A 21,761-nucleotide genomic window follows, 5' to 3' on the forward strand; every position below is an offset into this window, starting at 1 on the left:
AGCACAACATTAGAAAAAATCCAAGGTGAGATTGATTCAGATCTCACCACCACCACCACCACCTTTTATTACTTCTCCCTACTCTTTTTGTAGAAGATAGTACCCCTTCCCTATCTGCCCACCTGTGCTATTTTCTTTCTGAGAAGGAAGGAAACTTTACCCTTTTGAATCCTACCTATTTGTGGGTGTGGGTGTGGGTGGGTGGGGGTGGGAGTGGGAACTGGTTGACTGTGATGGAGATAATGAAACCAGATCCCGGGCCCATGCTTCAAATTGGAATCCCGTAATTGGAATGAAGTGTGGGGCTTGGGATTAAGAGGCTGAGCCTGTATGTATATTCAGGTGTGGTGAATTTAACAGTCAACTCAGAAAATATTGCTGTACCCCTCCTTCTTCCAAGCACATAGTTGTCTGTAGCATTTATTGCCAAGCTCTATTGGATTCTTGCACTGCTTTTAAAATTTTTATGGGGCTGTTGGGGAAAGGGGGCAGGGAAATATTTGTGTAAGATAGAAATAGTTCCTCCCATTGTCTTTAGCCCCAACCTGTTCAACCAGTGCATGAAAATCAGGAAGTGAAACCAGCAAACAATGTCTGCCTTTCCTGGCCTAGTGAGCTCTTCCAGGTTCCTGGACTAAGCAGGCAATGGGGACAGCCAGCAGAGCTCCGTGAAGTCAAGTCTTTGTTCTCAGGTAGCCAGAAGAGTGACTAGAAGGCACAGAAAAGGAACAGAACTAGAAATACTTTCCATTTGATGGCTTTGGGTAATGATTGTCTTAGGAGAATGAGAAATCACAATAAGGATGTGACTCTTGGCAGCTCTATTTGTGGAAATCCCTTCCTCCCTCCACCTCCAATCCTGGGTTTATATCTCTTTCCACCTGAAAAGATCCCACGGAATAGGAACCAAAAATTAGCTGGGGTGAGGGGCAGAGCAGAGCTGCACTTTAGGCCAGTTCTGAAACTGGATTCTAGGAGCTCAGGGCCAAAGCAGGGGGGCTAAGAACAGGAAGAAGCTATGGAAACTTTCCTTCATCTCTAAAGTTTGGGAAAGATGTGTTTGTTATCTCTTTCCTGACTTATGGTTGAGAGAAAACAGGAGATGAGCAGGAATTCCATAGAAACCCTGGTTCTGGCGGAATGCCTCTGAGCCACCCTTTGTCTTCTCCAGCGATTGTTTTAACAGATATTTTGTTACATTGGAACATTTGGCATTGACACAGCAAATACCCCACAAAGTACATTCCCCTGAAGACATTTGAACAAAATCGGATCTGTGGAGTGATTGTGACTCTTATTTTCCACTTTTGCATTTACCATTTGTTAACAAAAAGGATATATATTTTAATACTTTGGTGGTATCTTGTTGTATTTGACCTGTGTTTCACTGCCTTTTTACTGTTTAACAGATTTCTCCATATTTATTCATTCCAACTCTCTGCCTGCTTCTCCATCAACTTTTTTCTTTTTCTTTTTTTGCTTTTTGGAGGGGGGAAGGTAGGGGAATTGGGATTAAGTGACTTGCCCAAGGTCACACAGCTAGTTTTGTGTTAAGTGTCTGAAACTGGATTTGAACTCAGGTTCTCCTGACTCCAGGGCTGGTGTTCTATTCACTGCGCCACCTAGCTGCTCCACCATTAGCTCTTTTCGTTACTCTACAAGTCACTTCTATTTGGGTGACTTTCATGAGCATTTGCATAGGAGAGAGATGGAGAAAGCAGGGACCAATCACTTCCTCGAGGCCTGTTACCCTAATTCTCCCCTACTAATAAACTAGCCCCAAACTCCAGGGTAACTGGTACCTTAATGGCACTTTTACTTGGAGAGGAAAAAAGCACATTCTAAAATAAAGGCTCAATGCATTTTCTCATTCACATGGGTTTCGGGATATATTAATTATCAAACAATCTGGCTTCTTCTTTGGCATAGATTGCCTTCTCAAGGGCCTGGGAACAGACCTACTTCCCTTTTTTTGTGGTAAGGCACAGACCAAGAAAGAAATTAAGACAGTTTATCCATAGTCTCTGGCACAGTTGGCTTATTTTTGGCATCTCTTGTTCACCAAAAGGTTCATCTGAGCCTCCTGGCTCCCCACTTTTCACATCAGGCCTCAGTTCCCAGTGTCTAGGCACTTTCTTAGAACCGGAGCTGCTGGGGCCAGTTATCTATGTGGCTGCAGCCTGGACTGTTCCAGCTTCTCCTAGAAAAACAGGTCTCTCCATCTGTACCCTGTCTTGAATGCTGTGCACTGCAGGGTCATGACTAGGATCCCTTGGCAGGGTTTGGTAGCCTCCTCTCTGGCTTTTCCTCTGCCCTCACCCAGTCTCTCAAGATGGTGTCATGGGCTGGACCTGAATCTTCCGGCTTCTCTGGTCAGGGCAGCAGCATTGAGTACAGCAGCAGCTGCAGGCTATTGCCAATAGCAGCAGCACAGTAGCTAGGACAGAGGGGTAGGGAGAGGGGAGAAAAGAAGAGGAAATCTATATTAATTGATTTTTCTGAAAAGAGAAACCAGGGGAGATTGGTCAAGTCCCATATCATCCCAAGTCATCTGGAAAGAAGGTCTAAACTTGGGGGAGTCACCCTAGGGCAAGGGCAAGGAAGGGAGTTTGACTCTGGCTGTTTGAAAATCCTTGGACCCTGGCCAGGCCAGAGTTCTCTGGCTCCTAAAGAACATTTTTTTGACATATTCATTCAGTTCCACTTTAGGGCTGTGAGGCATAGCTCATGCTTGATAGGGCAGATAGATCTGTTTATGAGTTCCCTGTTCCTAGAGAGGCTTCCAGGATGGGTGCTGCCTCTCCTCACGGGTCTGGGTGAGATGTCACAAGGGTGGTACATTGGATAGAGCATTGGGTCTGGAGTCAGGAAGATCCAAGTTCAAATCTGTCCTCAGATTCTCAATAGCTCTGTGACCCAGGGAAAGTCACTTAACCAGTTTGCTTCCATTTCCTCAACTATAGACTAGGTAGGGATGACAATAACACCTGCCTCAACAAGTTGTGAGAATCAAAGGATATAACATTTATGAAACACTGCCCAGTGTCTGGCGCACAGTAGGCTCTTTATAAATGCTTGTTTCCTCCCCTTCCTCCTGATTTCCCAGTCATGGGTTGGAGAATCTAATAAAGTCAATTCCAGGTCTGTCCTCTGTTAACCATCCCTGCTGCCTCCTTTCCTCTTCCCATATACTCCAACCTATTTCCTTAGAGCTACTCCTGATTCTTTCCCCAAACCACCACTCTACTGCTGTCAGACTGCCCACCTTCAACTCTCCTACTGCTTGATTACCAAGTTCAAGTTTCCCCTGAGCTAACTTCATTCTAGAAGACCCAGCCCTGAAAGAAGTCCCTTTGTGACCTCCACTTGGTAGAGAATAGAGATTCTGCCACCCTGGGGCTAGTCCAAGAGCGCTGCCCATTTTCTGGCTATCAACTTCCCGATCCCAGATGATCTGGATGCAGGAGAAACCAAAGTCCCCCAACTTACCGATGAAGAATAGAATGACAGAGAAGGCTACAATCTCAACAGGCTCAGCCTGAGGCAGCTGCCGTAATTTAAGAAGGAGCTTCTGGCCCATCGATTGCATCTCCTGCAGGAAGTTCTGAGTTGCCATGCTGTACCACACTTCCTTCTAGGCTGTTCTAAGGAAGACAGAGACTGGAGAAAATTAGCTCAGTGCCTCCATACCACTCAGAAGCACCAGAGATCCTGCCTTCTACCCACTCTCCACATTGGACTGCCCCGTATCTCACTCACAAAACAAGTTTGTCAGGTCTCAGCCATCCTTTTCCTCCTGGGTCACATGGGGAGTTGATGGGGCACTTACTTGCTTGGCTCAGCCCCTCCCTAGCTGGGAGATCTAGACCCTTTCTGTCCCTGCACTTATTCAGTGATCTGTGTATAGCATTCCCTTTTCCACTTCCAAAGGTTTGCTTTTAGGGGAAGAATTCCACTCCTACTCCACTAATGGGAGCCCAGAGTAATGGTGAGGATAAATGTCAGGCTGTGGTGCTGAAGGTTGACTGATAGTTGTCCAAGGATATGGGTGTGTTCGTAACCACAGGTCATAAGCTGGACAGTGCTGTCACCCTCCTTTGTCTCCGGACACCACTTTTGGTTCCTCCTTGCAGCCTCCGACTGGCAGAACCACACTTTAGCATCCTAGCATTAGCTGTACTAGGTTGCTCCCCGTGGTCCCATTAGTAAGTAGGAGTGGAATTCTTTCCCCAAAAGTAAACCATTGGAAGTGAATAAGGGAATTCTGCACATGGATCATTGAGTTCCATCATTCCTGGGAGCAGTAGGGAGAGAAAGGATCCAGATCTCCCAAGAACATGCTCTTTTAGGCATTCTGTTAATGTTGACCCTCTGGTGAAGGGTGGTTAAACCTTTGGAGAAAAACTAAGAATCACTAAACTGTGATTCTTTGAGCACCTGAGCCAAAATGACTCTGCCTAGCCTTCCAGCAGCTCTCAACTCTTCTGTTCTCATTGCTGAGAAACCCTCTGTCACCTTTCCCCACACCCTGTGCTCTCACACGGAGAAAGGGATGGATGACATCTCATACTTCTAGCTGCCACAAAGAAGTCTTCTATCTTGGGACTGAGGTTTGAATTCCAGTCCTTCAAGCCTCAGTTACACGGGCTGGTTTGACCACTGCCTTTACTCTCTTCTTGTCTGACATGGAGGAAACACCCTTAGATAAATAGCTGCTTAGCCTCTCCCAACCCATACCAGCTAAGGCTCATTCTTATTCATGGTGGCCTCTAGGAGCCTAGGGCAATCTCCAGTGCCTGGCCTGAAAGCTGAAGGAAGGTCTGTGGGAAGGGGGGTTTTGGAGACCAGTGCTACTGTGTTGGGAGCCTGAGAACAGAACTCTGTCTCAATCCAGTACCCTGCTGAGACCCATTACACTGAAGAATGTGCTTTGATCCAAGAAGGAGAACAGAAAAGGAGCAGCTGGTGACAGGAGCCAGCACCTAACTATTTCTTTGGCCTATCTCATGTTTCTGCTTGGCACAGGGTTGCAGTGTCTCTCTGTAGGTGACTTTGAGGTGCTTGTTGTCTGATGCCACTCCCTCAGCCATACTTCCTCATAGTTGATTAAGCATACTTGGTCCTGTTTGTCCCCAACAACCTTCATTCTAGGATCCTTGGCTGTGAAACAGAGTTTACAGACCATACTGGGCATAATCTGGCTAGGGAGCAAATTCTGACTGCCCGCCTTTCCCCTTGCCCTTCACCATGCCCTATGATGGATCCCCTCTAGCCTTGCTCATGCCTTTTCTCTCTTGATTGCCACTTCCCAGAGAGGTGATCATTAGCCTAGCCTTTGATATGTCCAAAAATGCCTTTAAATATCTGGATTGTCGTGCCAAGAAATCTCCCCAGTGGGCTGCACTTTGGGTGATAGGAGTTCTGTATGGACAACAGCCTACTCCAGAGGGCTTTCTTTGTGGTCACCCTAACTCCAGAGCTTGAGGGTATAGGGTGCCCAGGTCCCTTACCTCACTGCACTATAAGGCTATGACTTACTTCTCTTTTCTTAGAGATGAAGATTGGCCTCCCAGATTCTTCTGAGTATGAAACTTTCTCTCCCTGCCTCCTGCCTTGACATAGAATCAGTCCACTTTTCTCTCTAAAGGCACAAAATAGGAAGTTCCAAGCAGCCATTGATTAGCGCCAATGTCTGCTCAAGGGACTCATTGGCTTATGGCCAAGTGGAATAAGCTGCCATAGGAATGCTGAAAACCAGTGGGAAATTGTAGCGGCCATTATTTCCAAGTCCAACCAGTGACCTGCACTGTGTTCTTGTCCTCTTGAAAGGAAGTGGGCCTCCAAGCAGATATCAGAATGAGAGAGAGAGAGAGAGAGAGAGAGAGAGAGAGAGAGAGAGAGTTGTGTCCTCGTGCTCCATCTTTTCTAGTAGGCTATTTAAAGAGCAGTTACTAATGCCCTTGGCCTCTGGTAGCACCACTGTAATGAGCGGCCATCAGGTGACTGTCATCTGTGGCATGTGCTCAGACCGCTGCTTCTCAGTGAGCCCCTAAGTATTCCCAGTTGCTAGCATAACTGCCAGAATTAGTTGTTTCAGGCCTCCCTCTCTTTCTCTGTCTCTGTTTCTCCCTCTTTCTCTGTACGTGTCCTTTGTCCCACTCGTGTCCTGCAGCTTTGGAAGAAAATACATATGGTACCCCAAGGACCCTACAATTCTCTTAATTTCTTTTGTCTCAGCATCTTTAAACTTTCTATACTGGTCACAAATACACTTGATCTGGAGAAAATGAAGGAGCAAAAAGGCCAAGTCAATTGAAATGTGAGTTTCTGTGAAGCTGGTGGTCTAGCCTCCCGAGTACCACCTTGAGACAAGTGGTGAGAGCAGCCTGCCCTGCCTCTGGCCCTTCCTGTCCCTCAGGTATCCCCATTCTGCTAAGCTTCCTACAGTCATCCCTGTTCTGTTTCCCATTCCTTTCATATCGGTGTTACCTTAGCTGAAATGGAAAGCAAGGGACAGAGAGCCAGGGAAGCAGAGATGGCCTCTGGGGCAGCATCTCTCCCTGGCACAGGGTGCCTTGGGAGAAAGCTTGAGGACATCTGGCAGGGCCAGGCAGCCTGCTGCTCTGTCCAACAGCTTCATTCTTTCTCATTTTCCTACTCTGCAAACCTGATAACTCAAAGCCAAATCTTCCTCCAAAAGACTCTATGTATATATGTGAATGAGAGAGATTTAGTGCTCGAAGAGCTCTCAGCTCTGAAGTTTTGTCTTTAGGCTAGCCATTATTGTTGTTGTTATTATATAAAGTGCTAGAATAGTCGGTCCCCATTACATGCTGCCTGACTATGCCTTGGGTATAGGAAGTTGATACTAGAATTCTCATCTGTCCCTACTCATTTTTTTATTTTTATTTTTTTAAATTTTTTTTTTGCTCTTTTTTTTTTTTTTGGAGAGCAGTTGGGGTTAAGTTACTTGCCCAAGGTTACACAGCTAGTTTTTGTGTATCTGAGGCTGGATCTGAACTCAGGTCCTCCTGGCTCCAGGGCCAGCGCTCTACTCACTGTGCCACCTAGCTGCCCCTGTTCCTACTCATTTGCTCCAATTGTATTTCAGGATTGAGAAGAGACAAAATTTCCTTCCATTACTACTCCTTGAAAATCAGGAGCAGCTCCCTTCCTGCAGCATTAGAAACTAAGGAGTAAGGTCTCTGTCTCAGCTGTTCTGGAGACAGAGCTGGGCTGTGTCGCACTGGTTCCCCTAGAGCAGGCTTTGACAGCTAGGAACCACCCCTATGCAGGGAAGTCAGAACCCCTCAAGGAAAATGTTCAGTTAACAGTTTCCCTCTGGTAGTATCTTGGAGAGGAGCTCAGGGTGGAGAGAGAGAGAGAGATATGGCTTTTTTATCAGTACCCCATGTCCCTTCCTGTCAAGCTTCCTGAAACTCTGGCTGAGCCTGTGTTTTCCTCAGTTGGCCACGTGGTTCCTATTGCTTGCAGGAGTTTTCTTCTCAACTGCTAGTGGAAGAAACCTTGGCTAAATCCCACTCCCTCAGCAGTGCCAAGAACACTTGGCCTCTTCCTTAATCGCCACTTTTCCCTAGTTGTTGTTATTCTTTCCTATTGGAAAACAGCTCTGTTGCTTTGGAGGAAAAAGGAATCAGAGGAAAGGGACTTAGGTTTAAGGTTAAGGGGTGTGTGTATGCACGTGTATATGTGTGTGTATGTTCATTCCTAGGGCTTGGGGAGGATGCAGCCTTCACTCATTAGGGCTTATAGCCAAGAGATTTATTCCCAGGCTAGGATTGCTCTGCTTTGCCTGAGAGTGCTACTTCAAGACCTGTACATCACAAGCTTCCACTATCACAGAGCCTGAATCTCCCATGTCTCGGCTGCTCCTGAGGCCCTTTCCTTCTCTCTCCCAGCCTTGTCCTAGATACTGGTCACTCTTTGCTCCTGAGTGAAGCCAGCAGAGATAACCGTGGCTTGCAATGATCTTCCAGAACTGAAGCGGGAGGGGGGGGAGCAGGGTGAAGTGGTGCCCAGGGTGGGGCACCCAGGATGAGAAAGGCCTGGCAGTAAGCCAGAAAAGTTGGGTTTCTCTCCCAAACACTGTACCTCTAAGGCATTGGAGTGCCGGTTGTGTGGGGAGGGGAGAGGCTGGATGGTATTGTTGCTGCCAGAACAAGAGAGGGAGAATGGCCAAGATGGAAGCCTGGCTAGTTGGGGGAGTGAGAGGAAAGGCTCTGGTGTGATCAAGGCACTTTGGGCCTTTAGAAAGGGAGTTGCTCCAGTAATCAAATGGGTTGTTCTATTCCACGTTTTCCAATTGGGACTGCTTAAAACACTACTTGTACTGAGTTCTCCTAAATACAAGAGAAGCTTCAGCTGATGTGCAGACATTCTCTTAGGAGCCTTCTGCCTGCCTCAGTGCATGCCAGCAGAGGCCTGCAGAAGCTGAGGTTATCCAAAGACTTGCTCCTGTCTGCAGCTCAGCAAAGCAAAGTGGGACCCACAGTATGAAGGAGCCATCTCCCTCCCCACCAAGCAGTGGTTTTTTACCTTCTTCCAGGCCAGCACTCAAGCTGTTAACCAAAAAAAGGAGAGCGCTAAGCCTTGGGAGTTGGAGCCATCAGTGGGACTATATGAGTCTGGAGTGTCTGGAGTGGCCCTGTAGCACTGATCCTCAGCAGACTTTGTCAGCCCCCTGTACTCTCCCTCTCTGAACCTTGTCACTCCCCCAGCCTGCAGTCAGTACCACTCTCTAGCTGTCATGCCTGTGCATTGTTATTGCCCCTACCTAGTATACCTTTGAGGATTGAGAAACCAGCCCGCCCAGCCTTACCCCAGGAGAGTCCCCAGCTCCCGCCTCCAGGCTCCTTTCTGCTGGCTTGTTTTCACCTCATCTTGCCCGTCTCTGGCTTCTCTCTCGCAGCTCCACTTCCCTCAGATCCACTCTGAGGAGTTCTTTTCTGCTGCTGACAGCCAGCTGCTCTCTCTGCCTTGGCTTTTTTGTTGTTGGTTGTCTAGGAGATGTGAAGTTTCAGATTACAGTGGAAGGGGGAGGAAAGGAGGCAGAGCCAGCTGGTGGTGGCTACTCCCTCAGCACAGGCATCTCACACTTGCTAGGAACTTGTCTTACAGCTTGGGAAAAATAATTTGGATTTTACATTTCATTTACTTGGATCCACGGCCTGTCTGGGTGGGGGGAAGGGGGATAGAAGAAAGGAGAGGGGAAAACTCCCTTTCTTCTCCTTCACTGTTTTCCCTTGCCTGTTGTGTGGTGAACTGTTCTGGGATCTGGCTGGGCTTTCCCATTTCGGGATGTTGACTTGGAACTGCTTTACTCTGATTAGATCAAGGCAGTTCCTAGAATTCTCTAGCTAAAGACAACATGAGGGATTTCACCTAAGTTTGGGGGTGGGGAAAGAAGTAAGCCACCCAAGGCAGCAGGCTCCACCTGGGGACAGATTTTAGTTCTCCATCTCTTGCCAGACCCCCTTCTTCCTACCTGCTTTCCCCAGCTTGCTCCCCTCCCTTTCAGGCCACTCTTTTAGGAAAGTAAGAGGGTTAGGGGGTAAGCAGATCTCTCAGACCACCCAAGCTGAATCTGTTGTCTTGTTTCTCCAAAGCAGTTTATCCTCACAGATTCCTGTAAAGACCTCCTTTTAACCCTTCTGATCACTCAGGATTAAAAGACAATGATTGAAAATCTGGATGATATAGCCTTCACATTTTCATCTAACTCTAAGATTATTCAAATGGGTAAATAGAGCTGTTGGTATCCCTGATTCAGAATGTCCCTCCAGGGGGAGAGAAGTGGGTAGTTTCCTCAGAAGCTTAACTGGAAACAGCAGCTTACCATAGTGTGTAACCATAATAATAGAGGGATTAGTGCCCAGGAAAGGCCTTTCTGTTTGGTTTTATCAGATCAGGCCTAGAATCCTTAGGGACTTCTCCAAGCTACCAGTGACCTCTTCTTATCCCTAGCTCTGAAAGACAAGAGGAAAAAAACCCATTTTTGTGGGTTTTTTTTCCCCAGGGTCTAAGCAGGCTAAGGAAATTTCCATTGTATCTGGTGGGACCCATTGCTCCACATTCCTATCTCCTTGTCCTCATCAACCACCCTAAGTCTCAAGGGTGAGGCCTTTTGAACTGAGTGGATGGAGCCTTTTGACGTTTGGCTGTCATGCCACAGTGGCAGGCCAAGCAATCCCCCGGGCAAAGAGAGGAATTAAACCGTAGCCCCACTCTGCCCAGCTGTCAAAGGGCCCTTTTTCTGAATACAAAACCCCAGTGAGTCAGAGCTCAGTGGTGATGGGAGTGGTGGAGAGAGCCTTCTTTGTGGAAATACTGCTCAGCCACTAGGGATCTTGGGAAAGCAGCACAGTCACCCACTGTCCCCTGTGATGAGACAGAGATCTGGAGTATATACATTCATGTACATAGCTGCAGCCTAGCAGTTCTTAACTCTCTTCCCTCTTCTTTGTCTTTGTCACTGTATTGTCTGGAAGCAGAGTGATAGCCTAGAATTATATTCCTAAAACCAAAAACAGCTTTTAAAAAAATTTTTTTTTCAGTGAACAAAAATTGGCCCTCTTTCCTGGTTTCCTCCTTTGAAAAAAAAAAGAAAAATTACTGCATTGGCCATGTCCAAAAAAATATATGCTTCATTCTCTTCTCAGAGTCTGTCACCTCTCTCACAGGAGATAGATAGTAGGTTTCATCATTAGTTCAGTGATTGATCATTGCATCAAAGTTCTGAAAATTTTTTTAAGTCATCTGTCTTTACAGTGTTGTTATTGTATGAATTGTTCCCCTGGTTCTGCTCATTTCATTCTGCATCAGTTCATAATGCCCAGGATTCTCTTAAATGGTGCCTTTTCTCATTTCTTATGGCAAAATAGAATCCGTTACATTCCTATGCCATAATTTCTTCAACCATTCTTCAGTCAACGGGCACCCCTTAGTTTCCTTTTCTTTGCCACTGCAAAAAAGAGCTGCAATGAATAGTTTTGTCCATATGGATCCTTTTCCTCTTTAATTTCCTTGGGGATAGGCCTAAGAGTGGTGTCCCTGGATGAAAGGGTATGCACAGTTTAGTAACATTTGGGGCATAGTTCATTTGCTTTCCATAATGTCAGGACCAGTTCCCAGCTCCACTGACAATGCATTAATATTCTTCAACAGTGTCTCTTTTTATTTTTATTTTTTTTATGAGCAATCAGGGTTAATTAACTTGCTCAAGGTTACACAGCCAGGTGTTTCTGGGTGGGTGCTAAGTGTCGGAGCCTGGATTTGATCCCCAGGTCATCCCGACACTGGAGCCGGTGCTCTTACTCGCTGAGCCACCTGGCCGCCCCTAGCAGTGGATCTTTTTAAAGACAGGGTATGTGTCGCCTTTGCCAGGCCTCTGCATGTGTCCCAAAGATTGGCTTCTCATTCCTAAGTCAGAATCTGTGTATCCTTTGGGGAAATAAGGCCTGATTCTAGAAGTTAAAGAAGCCTTTATCCGTTCACAGCAGGATAGCCAAGGGATTTAAGGTTAAGACCTTAGATTGTAAAAGGTTTTGGAGAGAGAGTAAATCCAAGGGTGGGACTGGGACTGCAGAAGGTTCCCTGTTCCCTGTTCCTAAAGTTTACTTACATGTCTGTAAAGCAGCTGTTCGAAACTACCTACACACACACACACGCACGCACACACACACAGAGTTGATTGTGTTTTGAGTTAACTTGTTTCTGTGGTTTTGAGTGGGACTTAGTGGAGTGGCTTATGCAGACTTTGCCCTACCTAAATGAGACCTGCTAGAAATTCAAGCCACTAGACTGAAGCTCTTAGAGTCCACAAGCCTGATAAATGCAAATGATACAGGTTATCCCTGGGCACATATCCTTGCTGTATGTTTCTGGAAGGCCCCAAAGCTGGGTTACTTTGAGTTCAGCAAGTCTCTGCACGTTGGTATTTTGCTCCCAACCCTTCCTCCCTGGGTACTTCATTGAAATAAATGTCTCTTGTATTTTTTTTTATACTGCTTTGTATTAGAGCTATTTCTATGTAAAATTACAAGCCCTTGCAAGGCAAGAATGATGTCTCATTAATCTTTGCTCCCCCTCGTAGTAGCTTGCATACTCAGTACATTTTTTTTTAAAGCAATTGGGGTTAAGTAACTTGCCCAAGGTTACACGGCCAGTTTTTTTTGGTGGGTGTTAAGTATCTGAGGCCGGAACCGATCCCGGGTCCTCCCAACTCCGGGGCTGGAGCTCTTACTCAGTGTGCCACCTAGCTGCCCCTCAGTACATATTTTTTGAATGCATAAATGACCCTTCTTTAGGGGGTTTTCCATTAAACACCACATATGTCTTTCACAAGATGACATTTGACTTGCTAAGGTACAGCTCAGATAACCCCCTCTCTTCAGTCCTTACCTTTGATACCTGTTCCAGGTGCCGCCATGCTGCCATTGCCAGGTACTTTGGGGATGCACCCCCTCCCTGCTCCAGAGGCTGTGACCACTGTAAGAACCCTGGGGCTGTTAAGAAGCAGCTGGATGCCTTAGAGAGGAGCAGCAGCTGGAGTAAGACACAAATCAGAAGCTCCCATGGGAATGACTCTGACTCAGAGCTGTATGAGGGTGGCCGTAGGGGATATGACAGCTTTGGCAGGTAAGAGGAGCTTGGTAGCCCACAGGCAGTGGAGGAAATTGTCCTAGCTCATTTTATGGGACCTCCATTCATTTTCCTTAATATTGGTGACCCAGTTCCTCCAATCCTGTAGTTCCTGGATCTTATAACTGGTCATGTTGGGCAGTACTTGCAATCTCATGTTGCCGTGTGTAGCCTGGGCCTTGGACTTCAGGGGAGCTTTCAGGGAAATCCTGCCAGATGACCACAATGGTTGGTGTGAGGAATGGTGGAGGAAGCAAGCTTGGGACTGGAGATTCTCACTCCCAGCTTGACATTCAGGTACAATGAGGACTCAGGAAGCAATGAAACTGAGGGCAACGATGAAGCCCAAAAGCGAGAATGGAACCTTTTCTACCGGACTCAGATGAACCTTCGAAAGGTAAAGACTGGGGCTTTGGTGTGGAGAGAGGTCTCATTTAACTGGCTTTTATCACCTTAAGTTGATAGTATAGGGCACTACCCTGAAATGAAGGAAAGAACATTTTTATTCTGTGCCCAACCCTGGAGGTATAAATATTAATAAGAGAGTACAGTTTTTGCCTATTAGAATGTAAAGGAGTTTACATTCTGATAGAGGAACCGTGGCTAAAGGAGGACTGTTTTGGTGTAGAAAGTTACAAGCATAGTGAATGGAGCCATAAAGAAGTAGACTGACACACCCTTTCTAGTATCATAGTATTGATTTGATTCCAAACTGGACGGGGTGGGGTGGGGGACAGTCAGTGATGTGCCCCTGCTAGCAAGATGGCAAGAGAAGTCAAGTGAAATGTGGCTGGAGCTCCTGAGAGATGGTGAGTCAGCTATAGAGGCACTCAGCCATTCAGGGCTGCCCTTCCCCTCTCTCCCTTCCAGAATCGAAAGGGCAGAAGAGAAACCGCTTGCCCTTCTGACCTCCCATCCCTTCTTCAGTTGCTGGGTTAGGAGCTGCCCCTTGTAGGCTAAGGGTACAGGAGGGCTTGATGTGCTCTTTCCACAGGGTAAAGAACCCAAGAAAGAGGAGTTCGTCCCCCCAGGTGGGTGTATGAGTGACCCCAGAGCTGGGTAAGTAGGGAACTCGGGGGAGAGGCTATGAAGAATCAGGAACCACAGGACAAAGGTCATGGGCAATGATGGGAGAGCTTGTTTCCTTTAGACCTATCCGTTCCTTCTCCAGATGATGATTGTCCCCTGAAGGAGGCCTCCAGCAGGAAGATTCCCCGGCTTACTGTGAAGGTAAGGAAATGTGCCTGTCCCTCTGACTTCGGACCCTTCCTGGACTCCCCTACCCACCTGCCTGCAGTTGTCTGAATCTCCCTTTCCCTGGTGCTTGGGTATCAGGCTCGAGAACACTGTTTGAAGATGTTGGAGGAGGCCCTGAACCGCAACCTACAAACAGTTTGCACTGCAGAGAGGTAAGGTCTACAGTAATAATGCCCACCTTTACTATTTCCACAGTACTCTATTTCAGCCTATAGGAAGCTTGAGGCAGGAAAGCCAGATGTTCACAAATTTTAAATCTGTGGTATCCAGGGACCTAACTATATTGTCTTCCCAGTAAGCCATTGACATTAGGCTCAGATTCCTCAGCCACCAATCCATGAAGCTGTCCCCACCTCCACCAAGATGTGAAAATGTCCTAAGTAAAGTTTATTTCCCAATTGCTCCACTAGAGGGAGGCCTTGGCTAAAGTTGAGCTTCTTGAAAGAGCCCGCCCTGTGAGCAAGAAAAGGAAGCAGAGGACCCCTCCAGACTCTGGGCAGCCCTCCCTAGGATCTCCCCTTCTAACCTTCCCCTCTGACCTCTCCCAGATACCAGACTCACCCTTATTCAAAACATTTGCTTCATCCTCTGTTCCTTTCCTACCTTGGTCTACACTTGCCCGGAGGCCTCATGGAGACCTCACCCATAGAGGCCAGGTGGATGACAACCCCAGCAGTGATCTTCTACAGAGGAAGTTCAAGGTCCAGCTCTGACCTTCTACTACACATATACATATGCAGGGACTCAGGTTGGATGGTCCTAGGAGTAGTGTTCTAACAGGGTTTATGCTGTAAGGGAACTTGGGAACTGACCACAACCCTCCCTAACATATGCACACATACACATACACACAGGACTGACCAACAGGCCCATGCAGTAGAGCTGGAGTATGAGGCATTCCAAAGTACCAAGATAGCCAATCTGTACAAGGCCAGTGTGTTGAAAAAGGTAGGCCCTTCAGTGAAGGGAGTGGGACCCTGGGGGAGGGGAAGAATATTTGGTTTAGCTCTGAGCCCCTCTTTGCGGTCCCTGACCCCAAGACAGATGGAACCACCTCCTCACAAGGTTCCTTTCATTCTTCCCAGCTGATATCCCCTCTGCCTTTGAGCACCAGGGGTTGAACAGATTGCCCATGAGGACCACTCTTTCCATCACATGGCATCTTGAGAGATCAACTGGGTTTTTTTGGCCCCTTAATTGCAAGAAGAGGATTAGATTGGTTTGTGGTATCCTCTGCTCAGCTCTGTTTTCTTGACCCCAAGGTAGCAGAGATCCACAAAGCCTCCAATGATGGGAAGCTCTACCTTTTTGGGGATAGTGGGGACCAGAACTGCGGGGCCCAGGCTGTACTGCCTGAAGAAGACATCCCACCAGCTTCCCAAGTGTATTCAGTGAGTGGGGGAATGAGAGGCGTGGGCAATAAGGTGCAAAGGGCACAGTGTCTGGTTTCAATAGGCTTCACAGTGCTGAGCCAGAAACAGACTTATCCATGGACCACTCAGGATATGCTTTGCTAACAAAGGAAGAATTTTGTCCCCTTCTCTTGATATCACCCATTCTCAGTTGAGGCATCTCCTGAGGTACCTCATTTATCAGCTTCAGAGCTGCCTCTGTCTTTTCCTTGGGACAGTCTAACCCTAATTCCTTGGGTCTTGCTAAGGGAAGGATTTCATTCCTCCAAGAGGTGCTGCCTCTGCTTCTGAAATGGCACAGAGATGCCTTCTTTCCTCCCCCCTTCTATACTTTTCCTTCTCCAGAGGGGAAAAGCCTGATAAGGCCACAGCAGGTAGGGCCAGCTAGCAGGTTAGATAGGAGCCTGGTCAGACCCCTCCATCATCTTCTTTCCATAGTTCAAATCAAAGCGGAAAGGAGCTGGCTTCCAGACAGGCTCGGAGCCCTTCCAGACAGCAGCTGATCTCTGGCAGAGGTCCTTGGTTGAGGAGCAGGTGCCACCTATTAGACCAGAAGGAGGAGAGCAGCCTGGCCCAAAAGACACCTCACAACCTGAAAAGAAGGCAGACCCCTTCCCAGAGCAGAGAATTCTTGAAGGAGACCTTGAGAGAAGTGGACCATTGCCTGAAAAGAAGGCTAAAAGATCCCCTGGGGACCAGCCTGTCATCAAGGCTCAGGCCAGCAAGAAGCAGCAGTTGCTGGCCAAGGCAGCAAAGAATTCTCAGGAGATAACCCGCTTCTTCTCCCACCAAGGGGCAAAGAGTCCACCCCTATCTAGCCCATCATCCTTGCAAACAGTGGACTTCAAGCCCTCTCCTAAAGGTGCTCAAGAACCAGAGTTAGCCTTGGGAAAGAGTATAATAAAGGACAGAGCCCTAAGGCATTTGTGTGCTGTGAGCCAGGCAGAGACCACTGAAGAGCTGGAATCGAGGTGAGCAGGTTCAGGACAGCAAAGGCCGATGTTAGAGACCTCCAAAAAACACTAGGAGTAGATTCAGCATCCCTTCATGAGTAGGAGTGAAGTGACTCACAGTGACTGGGCTTGAGTGGGTGGGATGAGAAGGCATCTATTACCCAGACCTAAACTGAGGCTGCTAAGGTTTAAGGAGGAATTTCTGTAAAGGGACAGGACACCTACTTTGTTCTCTCCATCCTCTCCACTCAGCATCAAGGTAAAATCTGAGGTCCAACCACTCCCCACAGAGGACACCCAGCCACGGAAACGGTCCAGATCCTATCAGGTATCATTCTAGAACTCAATCTCTCCTGCCAAAGACAGATTGGGGCAGGGAAAATGGGGGGAAGGATCAACTGCCTCCTGATTCCAAGGTAGAAGTTTGTTCGAGGGTCTTTGGTGGGTCTACTAGAACTCTTTAGAATTAATTTGAGGCCCCCCCAGGCTGGTTGTGCTTCTGCCCTGGAGGAGCAAGTGAGAGCTTAGCTCAGGTCTAATTCTTAGCCAGTGAGGAAGTGAAACCTAGAGATGACACTGTGATTATGCCCAGGGGATTCCAGAGGACCAGACTCAGAAGAGGCCTCGGCCTGTATCCAAACCCTCCATATTGATACCACCAGAGGCCAAGGTCAGCGACCGTTCCAAAAAAGAAGAGAGTTTTGACCAAAGTATAGAGAACCAAGGTCCTAATCAGCCTCTAGACCGAAGACCAAGGACTCCTGGTGTCTCTCTGAAGGAGACTGCAGACATTGTAGTCAAGTACCTAACCCCTTTCTACAAGGATGGCAAGTTTGCTTCCAAGGTAGGTGTATAAGCCCCTTTCTATCCCAGTACCTTTTCTCCATTACCCTTTAGCACTTGGGTATTAGGACACAGGGAGATGGGGAACAGTCAGCCACTGAGGGTAGGGCAGCTTCCCCCTGCTAATGATAGTTAGTATTATTAATATTGTTGCGAAGGAGGGCAAGGGATGCTACCCTTCCTTGAGGTCTGTCCCTCTTTTGTACCAGGTTAAATGCAGGGAGCTGTCCCTAAAGGAGGAGCTAGCTGCTAAGTGGTTTGGGGAGATGATAAAGCTTATCGCCTTCCTCTCTGTCTTCTGACTTTCCAGGAATTATTTAAGGGGTTTGCTCGCCACCTTTCCCACTTGCTGACCCAGAAGATGCTTCCATGGGGGAGTGGTGAGTGCCCTGGGCCTAGCTTTGGGAAACTAAGGGGAAGCACCTTGAGGGAAGGGGACACAGGGTCTTACCCTTCCACCTATTTGCAGTGAAAGAAGAGGCCCAGAAGCTCATCAAGCAGTTTTTTCAAAGCCAGGCCAGGTGTGAAAGTGAAAGTGACTGGCTGGACCTGCTGGACCCAGGTCAGAGATAACCAATGCTGGGGAGCAGGAGAGGCCACAGTGTCTGCTGAAGGTTCAGGCCCCTTCCTGTCTCATGCCCTGGGAAACCCAGTGACTTTACTTCAGCCCCATGCCAGGCCAGGTTAAGGGAGACTGGTTCTGTGCTGTGGGCTCATGACTTTGGAGAATTAAGGTTGGGGACAGAATCAGGTTGGGAATCCTACTGCTGCTGCTAGGGAAGAGCTTCTGCCTTCACCCTTCCCCCTTCCCAGGGTCCCAGTGTCTGCCTATGCAAGAACCTTATTTGAGGGGGGCTGTCATGAATACCTCCAACCCTCAGAGCTGGGCTAGAGCTCAGCCCATACCTTCCCATTTGTAAAGCTAGAAGTCTCCATCTTTAATTGTTGCTTTCTCATTTTTGTGTCTGGCTGGGCTTTTGGGTGGTTCTCTGGAAGAAGGGGCTAGCTCTGAGCTATCTCCTAGAGGAGGAGGGAATTTGGAGGGTGCCTCCACTCTGCACTTTTTAATGTGTTGGTGGTACTAATGTCTGGTGTGCCCACATTCCTACCTTCATGCCCTCTACCTCCGTCTGAAGCCATATCTGCCAACTTTGCTGCCAGGGTACGTGTACGAGACCCATCCACTAGGGCCAGGATGGCCTATTAATGTTTACAAATTGTAATAAAAGTCTTTATTCTGATCAGGCTCGGTTCTATTCCCCAGACTCCAGGCTGTTCTCCTTGGTTCTACTCTCCTCTTTTATTCATATTGACGAGATACATTGATTATTTGAGGTTTTATTTTTTTCTATATCTGTGCCCACCAGACCTGGGACTGGACCTGGGTAAGGATGAATGGGAAATAGGCCCTGCGCCCTGATGGCACAAAGAGTGGGCAGGATCCAGCAGCTTAAACTGAGCATATGCTGTCCAGTTCCTGCCTGCAGCTCAGCCCCAATCTCAGGGAACTGTCATCCTTATACCCAGGCCACCCATTCTCTTCTGCCTCAGCTTGGAGCAGGGGCACAAACACCAGGAAGTATTAACTCACTAACAAGAAGAGACTGCTGAGGGTAGGAGTGTGGAGGAGAGGGAATAGGAGAAAAATGGTCCTTGTGTCCCCACTCCTACCCCTTTCAACTCGGGATGAACTGGGCCAGTTTAGGTAGCAGTACTGTTCTCCATTAGGAAGACGAGGGTGTGCCGTAACTCCAGGGCCTGTCAGAGCAAAGTGGACATTAGTGGGGACTCTGGATGAGAGTCTGGATGTGGGCAGAGATGGATCAGTGACTTGTTGGCCATGCTGCTGGCAGCGGGATGACTGTCAGAGGGCTCTCACCTGGGGCAACTCGAACCAGATGGTCTTGGGGTTGGCAGAAGACCCATAGTAGAGCTCCAACCCTGGGGTATTGTCCAGGGGACTGAGCCGACGTAATTTCTGTATGTCCTTCAGAGGGATGGAAAAGCACTGTTCCTGGGGAGGGGGAAGGACATGGAAGAGGGAATGACTTACCCTGGGAATGGCATGGTAGGCCAGGAAGAGGAGTTCTCTAGATCTTTGTGGGGATCAGGGTAGAAAAATGAAGAAGAATTTGACAGGAAAAAACCCAGGAGTGGAGGGCAGTTGTGTGGGTGAGGTGAGGGAAGACCTGAGGGATGTTGGGGGTGGAGGGAAAGGAGAAATCACGCCCACCTGAGAACTAGAATCCACCAAGATGAGGTGCTGATGGTTGAGACCCAGCAAGCAGGGAGTGACTATCGTTGGCTCGCTCACCCGCAGCACACTGTACATACTATAACCAAAGAGAGGAAGGTGGCTGACTGTCTCTGTAGGCAAACAACAAAGATGGCAGATTATTGTCATTGAATTGTCTTGCTGCTCAAACATTGCCCATGCCTGCTCCACCCACTTGCAGTGGAGCTTTCCGATCAAGAGCATAAAAGGGAAAGTGCTTTGAAAGACTTTGTGAGCCAGGATATGACCCTTGGGCCCTTATGGTAGAATGGGTAGGGAATATCAAGGGGCCAGTGTGGCCAGGAACCCATAGTCCATCCTAGAAAATCTGTTAGCAGGGCCAAGTATAGGGTGAGGGGAAGAGCAGAGGGAAATCTGGTTGGTTCTTCTATAGCTTCCTCAGCCAAATTATCATTGCTAGCATGGTCCTGCTCCCTATCCTAATTGAAACCCCTACTGTTTATTGGTCATCCCCACCCAAAGAAAGTAGCTCACCAATGAAGTTGACATGTGCTTCTCTGCGGCTGTACGTCTGTAAGGCCCTCAGCTGATCCTCCACCAAATTCCCCAAGATCTTCCAGTTCACCAGCTGCTGTAGTAGCTGTGGGACATATCTCAGCAGATCCTGCCTGAGAGACATGTGGGTGTTGAGACTGGCCCTGCCTGAATACCAGGCCAAGTATATCTAGACCTACAAGTGTTGGAGGGCATGGGACAGACAAGGGGGGAGGTTTAAAGCGAAGCAATGGGAAGGATGGACTCATGGAGTATTGAAGGAGAAGCACCCCTGATGGAAATAGACCCGCCCCTGCCCTTTGAGGCCCATACTCAGAAGGTGGAATTCTGATCTCTCTGCTCAGGTGCTGCAGGGCCGCCAGAGGAGCTAGTAGAACTTCAACTTGGGGTTGGGTGCTAACCAACAGCTTTCCCTGCAAGTAATCCCGATGCACCTGAGGGAATAGGGCAGGTGAGGGAGAGCCGGATCCAGGAGCATCTGCTGCCCCTGATGGCTTTCTGGCTCCCAAATTCATCCCTTTACATCTGCTTCCGGCTCTCATCCATCCCTTCTCTCTGACCCCTACTCCTTCCTTCCCATCCACTTCCTTCTTAGCTCAGGGAGAAGCAGAGGTGATGTTGCCTTAGGAACAGGCCTGGGGCTGACCTGGCTGTAGTGTGTGATGACATAGACATCATTTTCATAATGCAGTGGGGTGTCCCAGGTAAGTCGGCGGCTGTGCAGTTCCATACCAGTTTCCCGTAAAACATCGTTGAGGTACTCATTGAGGTACAGAGGCCTCACTGGTAGACCTGCCAAAAATGGTCCAGAGATGCGCATAGCCTGGTCTTCCCATCCCAGAACGCAAGGCTTCTAATCATGCAAATAGTGCAGCACTCATCTAAAAGCTACCACTCCTCCTGCTTTAAAGTATGGAATTAAGTCCTCCCAGCATCTACACAAAGGAAACCTTTTGATGCCCCTTCCATGTCACTTACAGATGTCACTTGAGAAGGACTAAACTGGTCCCAGGCAGTGGTCCCTGCCTCACCTTTTTCCTTGATGAGGAAGATGGCATACTCTTGCATCTCCAGGGGTTCTCTGATGCCCATCTGTCTACATATCTCCTCCCGCACTTCTGCCACCACCTGGTATGTGGATGAGGTCATAAGTGAAAAGGAAAAGGGGCTCCATTCCCCACAATTTCTATTGCTAACCTCTTAGGACTCACCGTGAAGGTCTGAATGACTGTCTTGTATTCCATACTTCCAGGCAGGTGGAGTGACAGTGGTCGAATTGTCTGCCCCTTCTGCCAAAGAAAATTGCAGAGTGAGACTACATACCAGTGATTAGACAAACCTACAGGAACAGTGACCCCAGGCCCCTTCTTCTCCCACAGGGGACACTCAAAATGATCTCCCTCCCAGATCAAGTACCAGGAAGGCTTTCATCTCGCCTATGGTGGGCAGATGTTGGCGACCTCCATATTTGACTGTTTGTTGTAAATATTCTTGGCATTTCTGGGCCAGTTCTGTGTAGAGATGGGGAGGTCAGAACTGAGATCATAAACTACCTCTTGTCTTCACCCCACCAAAGATCTTGTCTGGTGGGTTTTTTTTTTTCCACCTTCCCCTTTACCATATCCCTCTCTCTCCCCCTGCAAGGGTACCTTGACTGGGGGCAGTGTCCTGCAGATACTTGGTGACATAGGGCATCAGGGTGGGTGAGGGGAGGAAGTAACCGGTGAGGAGGTGAAGTAGGTACCATCCCTGAATGCAGTGTTCCCTGAAAGGCAGAGATAAAACAGCCTGGATCATCTCTACCTTCTCTAAACCCTGCCATTTTCCTGTGTTCCAACGTCAGCC

At 48.1% G+C, this 21,761-nt stretch overlaps 3 protein-coding genes across 9 annotated transcripts in view; 1 reads left to right on the forward strand and 2 right to left on the reverse strand.

Annotated features, from left to right (window-relative positions):
- RECQL5 (RecQ like helicase 5) overlaps positions 1-18,366 on the forward strand; it is a 36,357-nt gene extending 17,991 nt beyond the window's left edge. For all 6 annotated transcript variants that reach the window (XM_069076397.1, XM_069076399.1, XM_069076394.1 and 3 more), the window contains 12 exons: positions 12,439-12,657; positions 12,958-13,057; positions 13,655-13,691; positions 13,832-13,890; positions 13,996-14,069; positions 14,772-14,865; positions 15,180-15,308; positions 15,768-16,300; positions 16,535-16,610; positions 16,875-17,126; positions 17,436-17,505; positions 17,595-18,366. In XM_069076397.1, the coding sequence (XP_068932498.1) occupies positions 12,439-12,657; positions 12,958-13,057; positions 13,655-13,691; positions 13,832-13,890; positions 13,996-14,069; positions 14,772-14,865; positions 15,180-15,308; positions 15,768-16,300; positions 16,535-16,610; positions 16,875-17,126; positions 17,436-17,505; positions 17,595-17,698 (1,747 nt within the window). In that variant the 3' untranslated portion in view covers positions 17,699-18,366. The remainder of the gene's footprint in view (positions 1-12,438; positions 12,658-12,957; positions 13,058-13,654; positions 13,692-13,831; positions 13,891-13,995; positions 14,070-14,771; positions 14,866-15,179; positions 15,309-15,767; positions 16,301-16,534; positions 16,611-16,874; positions 17,127-17,435; positions 17,506-17,594) is intronic.
- SMIM5 (small integral membrane protein 5) lies at positions 1,793-9,016 on the reverse strand. Of its 2 annotated transcripts, XM_069076393.1 has the most exons (3): positions 8,840-9,016; positions 3,490-3,644; positions 1,793-2,437 (listed from the first exon to the last, which is right to left on the reverse strand). In XM_069076393.1, exons 2-3 carry the CDS (start codon positions 3,614-3,616, stop codon positions 2,328-2,330), a joined length of 237 nt encoding a protein of 78 aa, XP_068932494.1. In that variant the 5' UTR covers positions 3,617-3,644; positions 8,840-9,016; the 3' UTR covers positions 1,793-2,327. The 2 variants fall into 2 exon arrangements, with proteins under 2 accessions (XP_068932494.1, XP_068932493.1); XM_069076392.1 differs by lacking the exon at positions 8,840-9,016 and having other exon boundaries at positions 3,490-3,778.
- Positions 18,367-18,579: 213 nt separating the features above from the next.
- MYO15B (myosin XVB) overlaps positions 18,580-21,761 on the reverse strand; it is a 31,573-nt gene continuing 28,391 nt past the window's right edge. The window contains exons 33-42 of the mRNA XM_069076861.1: positions 21,566-21,681; positions 21,333-21,427; positions 21,128-21,205; positions 20,948-21,044; positions 20,563-20,708; positions 20,229-20,350; positions 19,896-20,029; positions 19,359-19,492; positions 19,005-19,139; positions 18,580-18,883 (exon numbers count right to left, since the gene is read on the reverse strand). Of these exons, the coding sequence (XP_068932962.1) occupies positions 18,827-18,883; positions 19,005-19,139; positions 19,359-19,492; positions 19,896-20,029; positions 20,229-20,350; positions 20,563-20,708; positions 20,948-21,044; positions 21,128-21,205; positions 21,333-21,427; positions 21,566-21,681 (1,114 nt within the window). The 3' untranslated portion in view covers positions 18,580-18,826. The remainder of the gene's footprint in view (positions 18,884-19,004; positions 19,140-19,358; positions 19,493-19,895; positions 20,030-20,228; positions 20,351-20,562; positions 20,709-20,947; positions 21,045-21,127; positions 21,206-21,332; positions 21,428-21,565; positions 21,682-21,761) is intronic.

The sequence above is a fragment of the Petaurus breviceps genome, unplaced genomic scaffold (assembly GCF_028583685.1).
Source record: "Petaurus breviceps papuanus isolate PSGF00001 unplaced genomic scaffold, PetGlider_PUasm1.0 90925, whole genome shotgun sequence".
Lineage (NCBI taxonomy): Eukaryota > Metazoa > Chordata > Mammalia > Diprotodontia > Petauridae > Petaurus > Petaurus breviceps.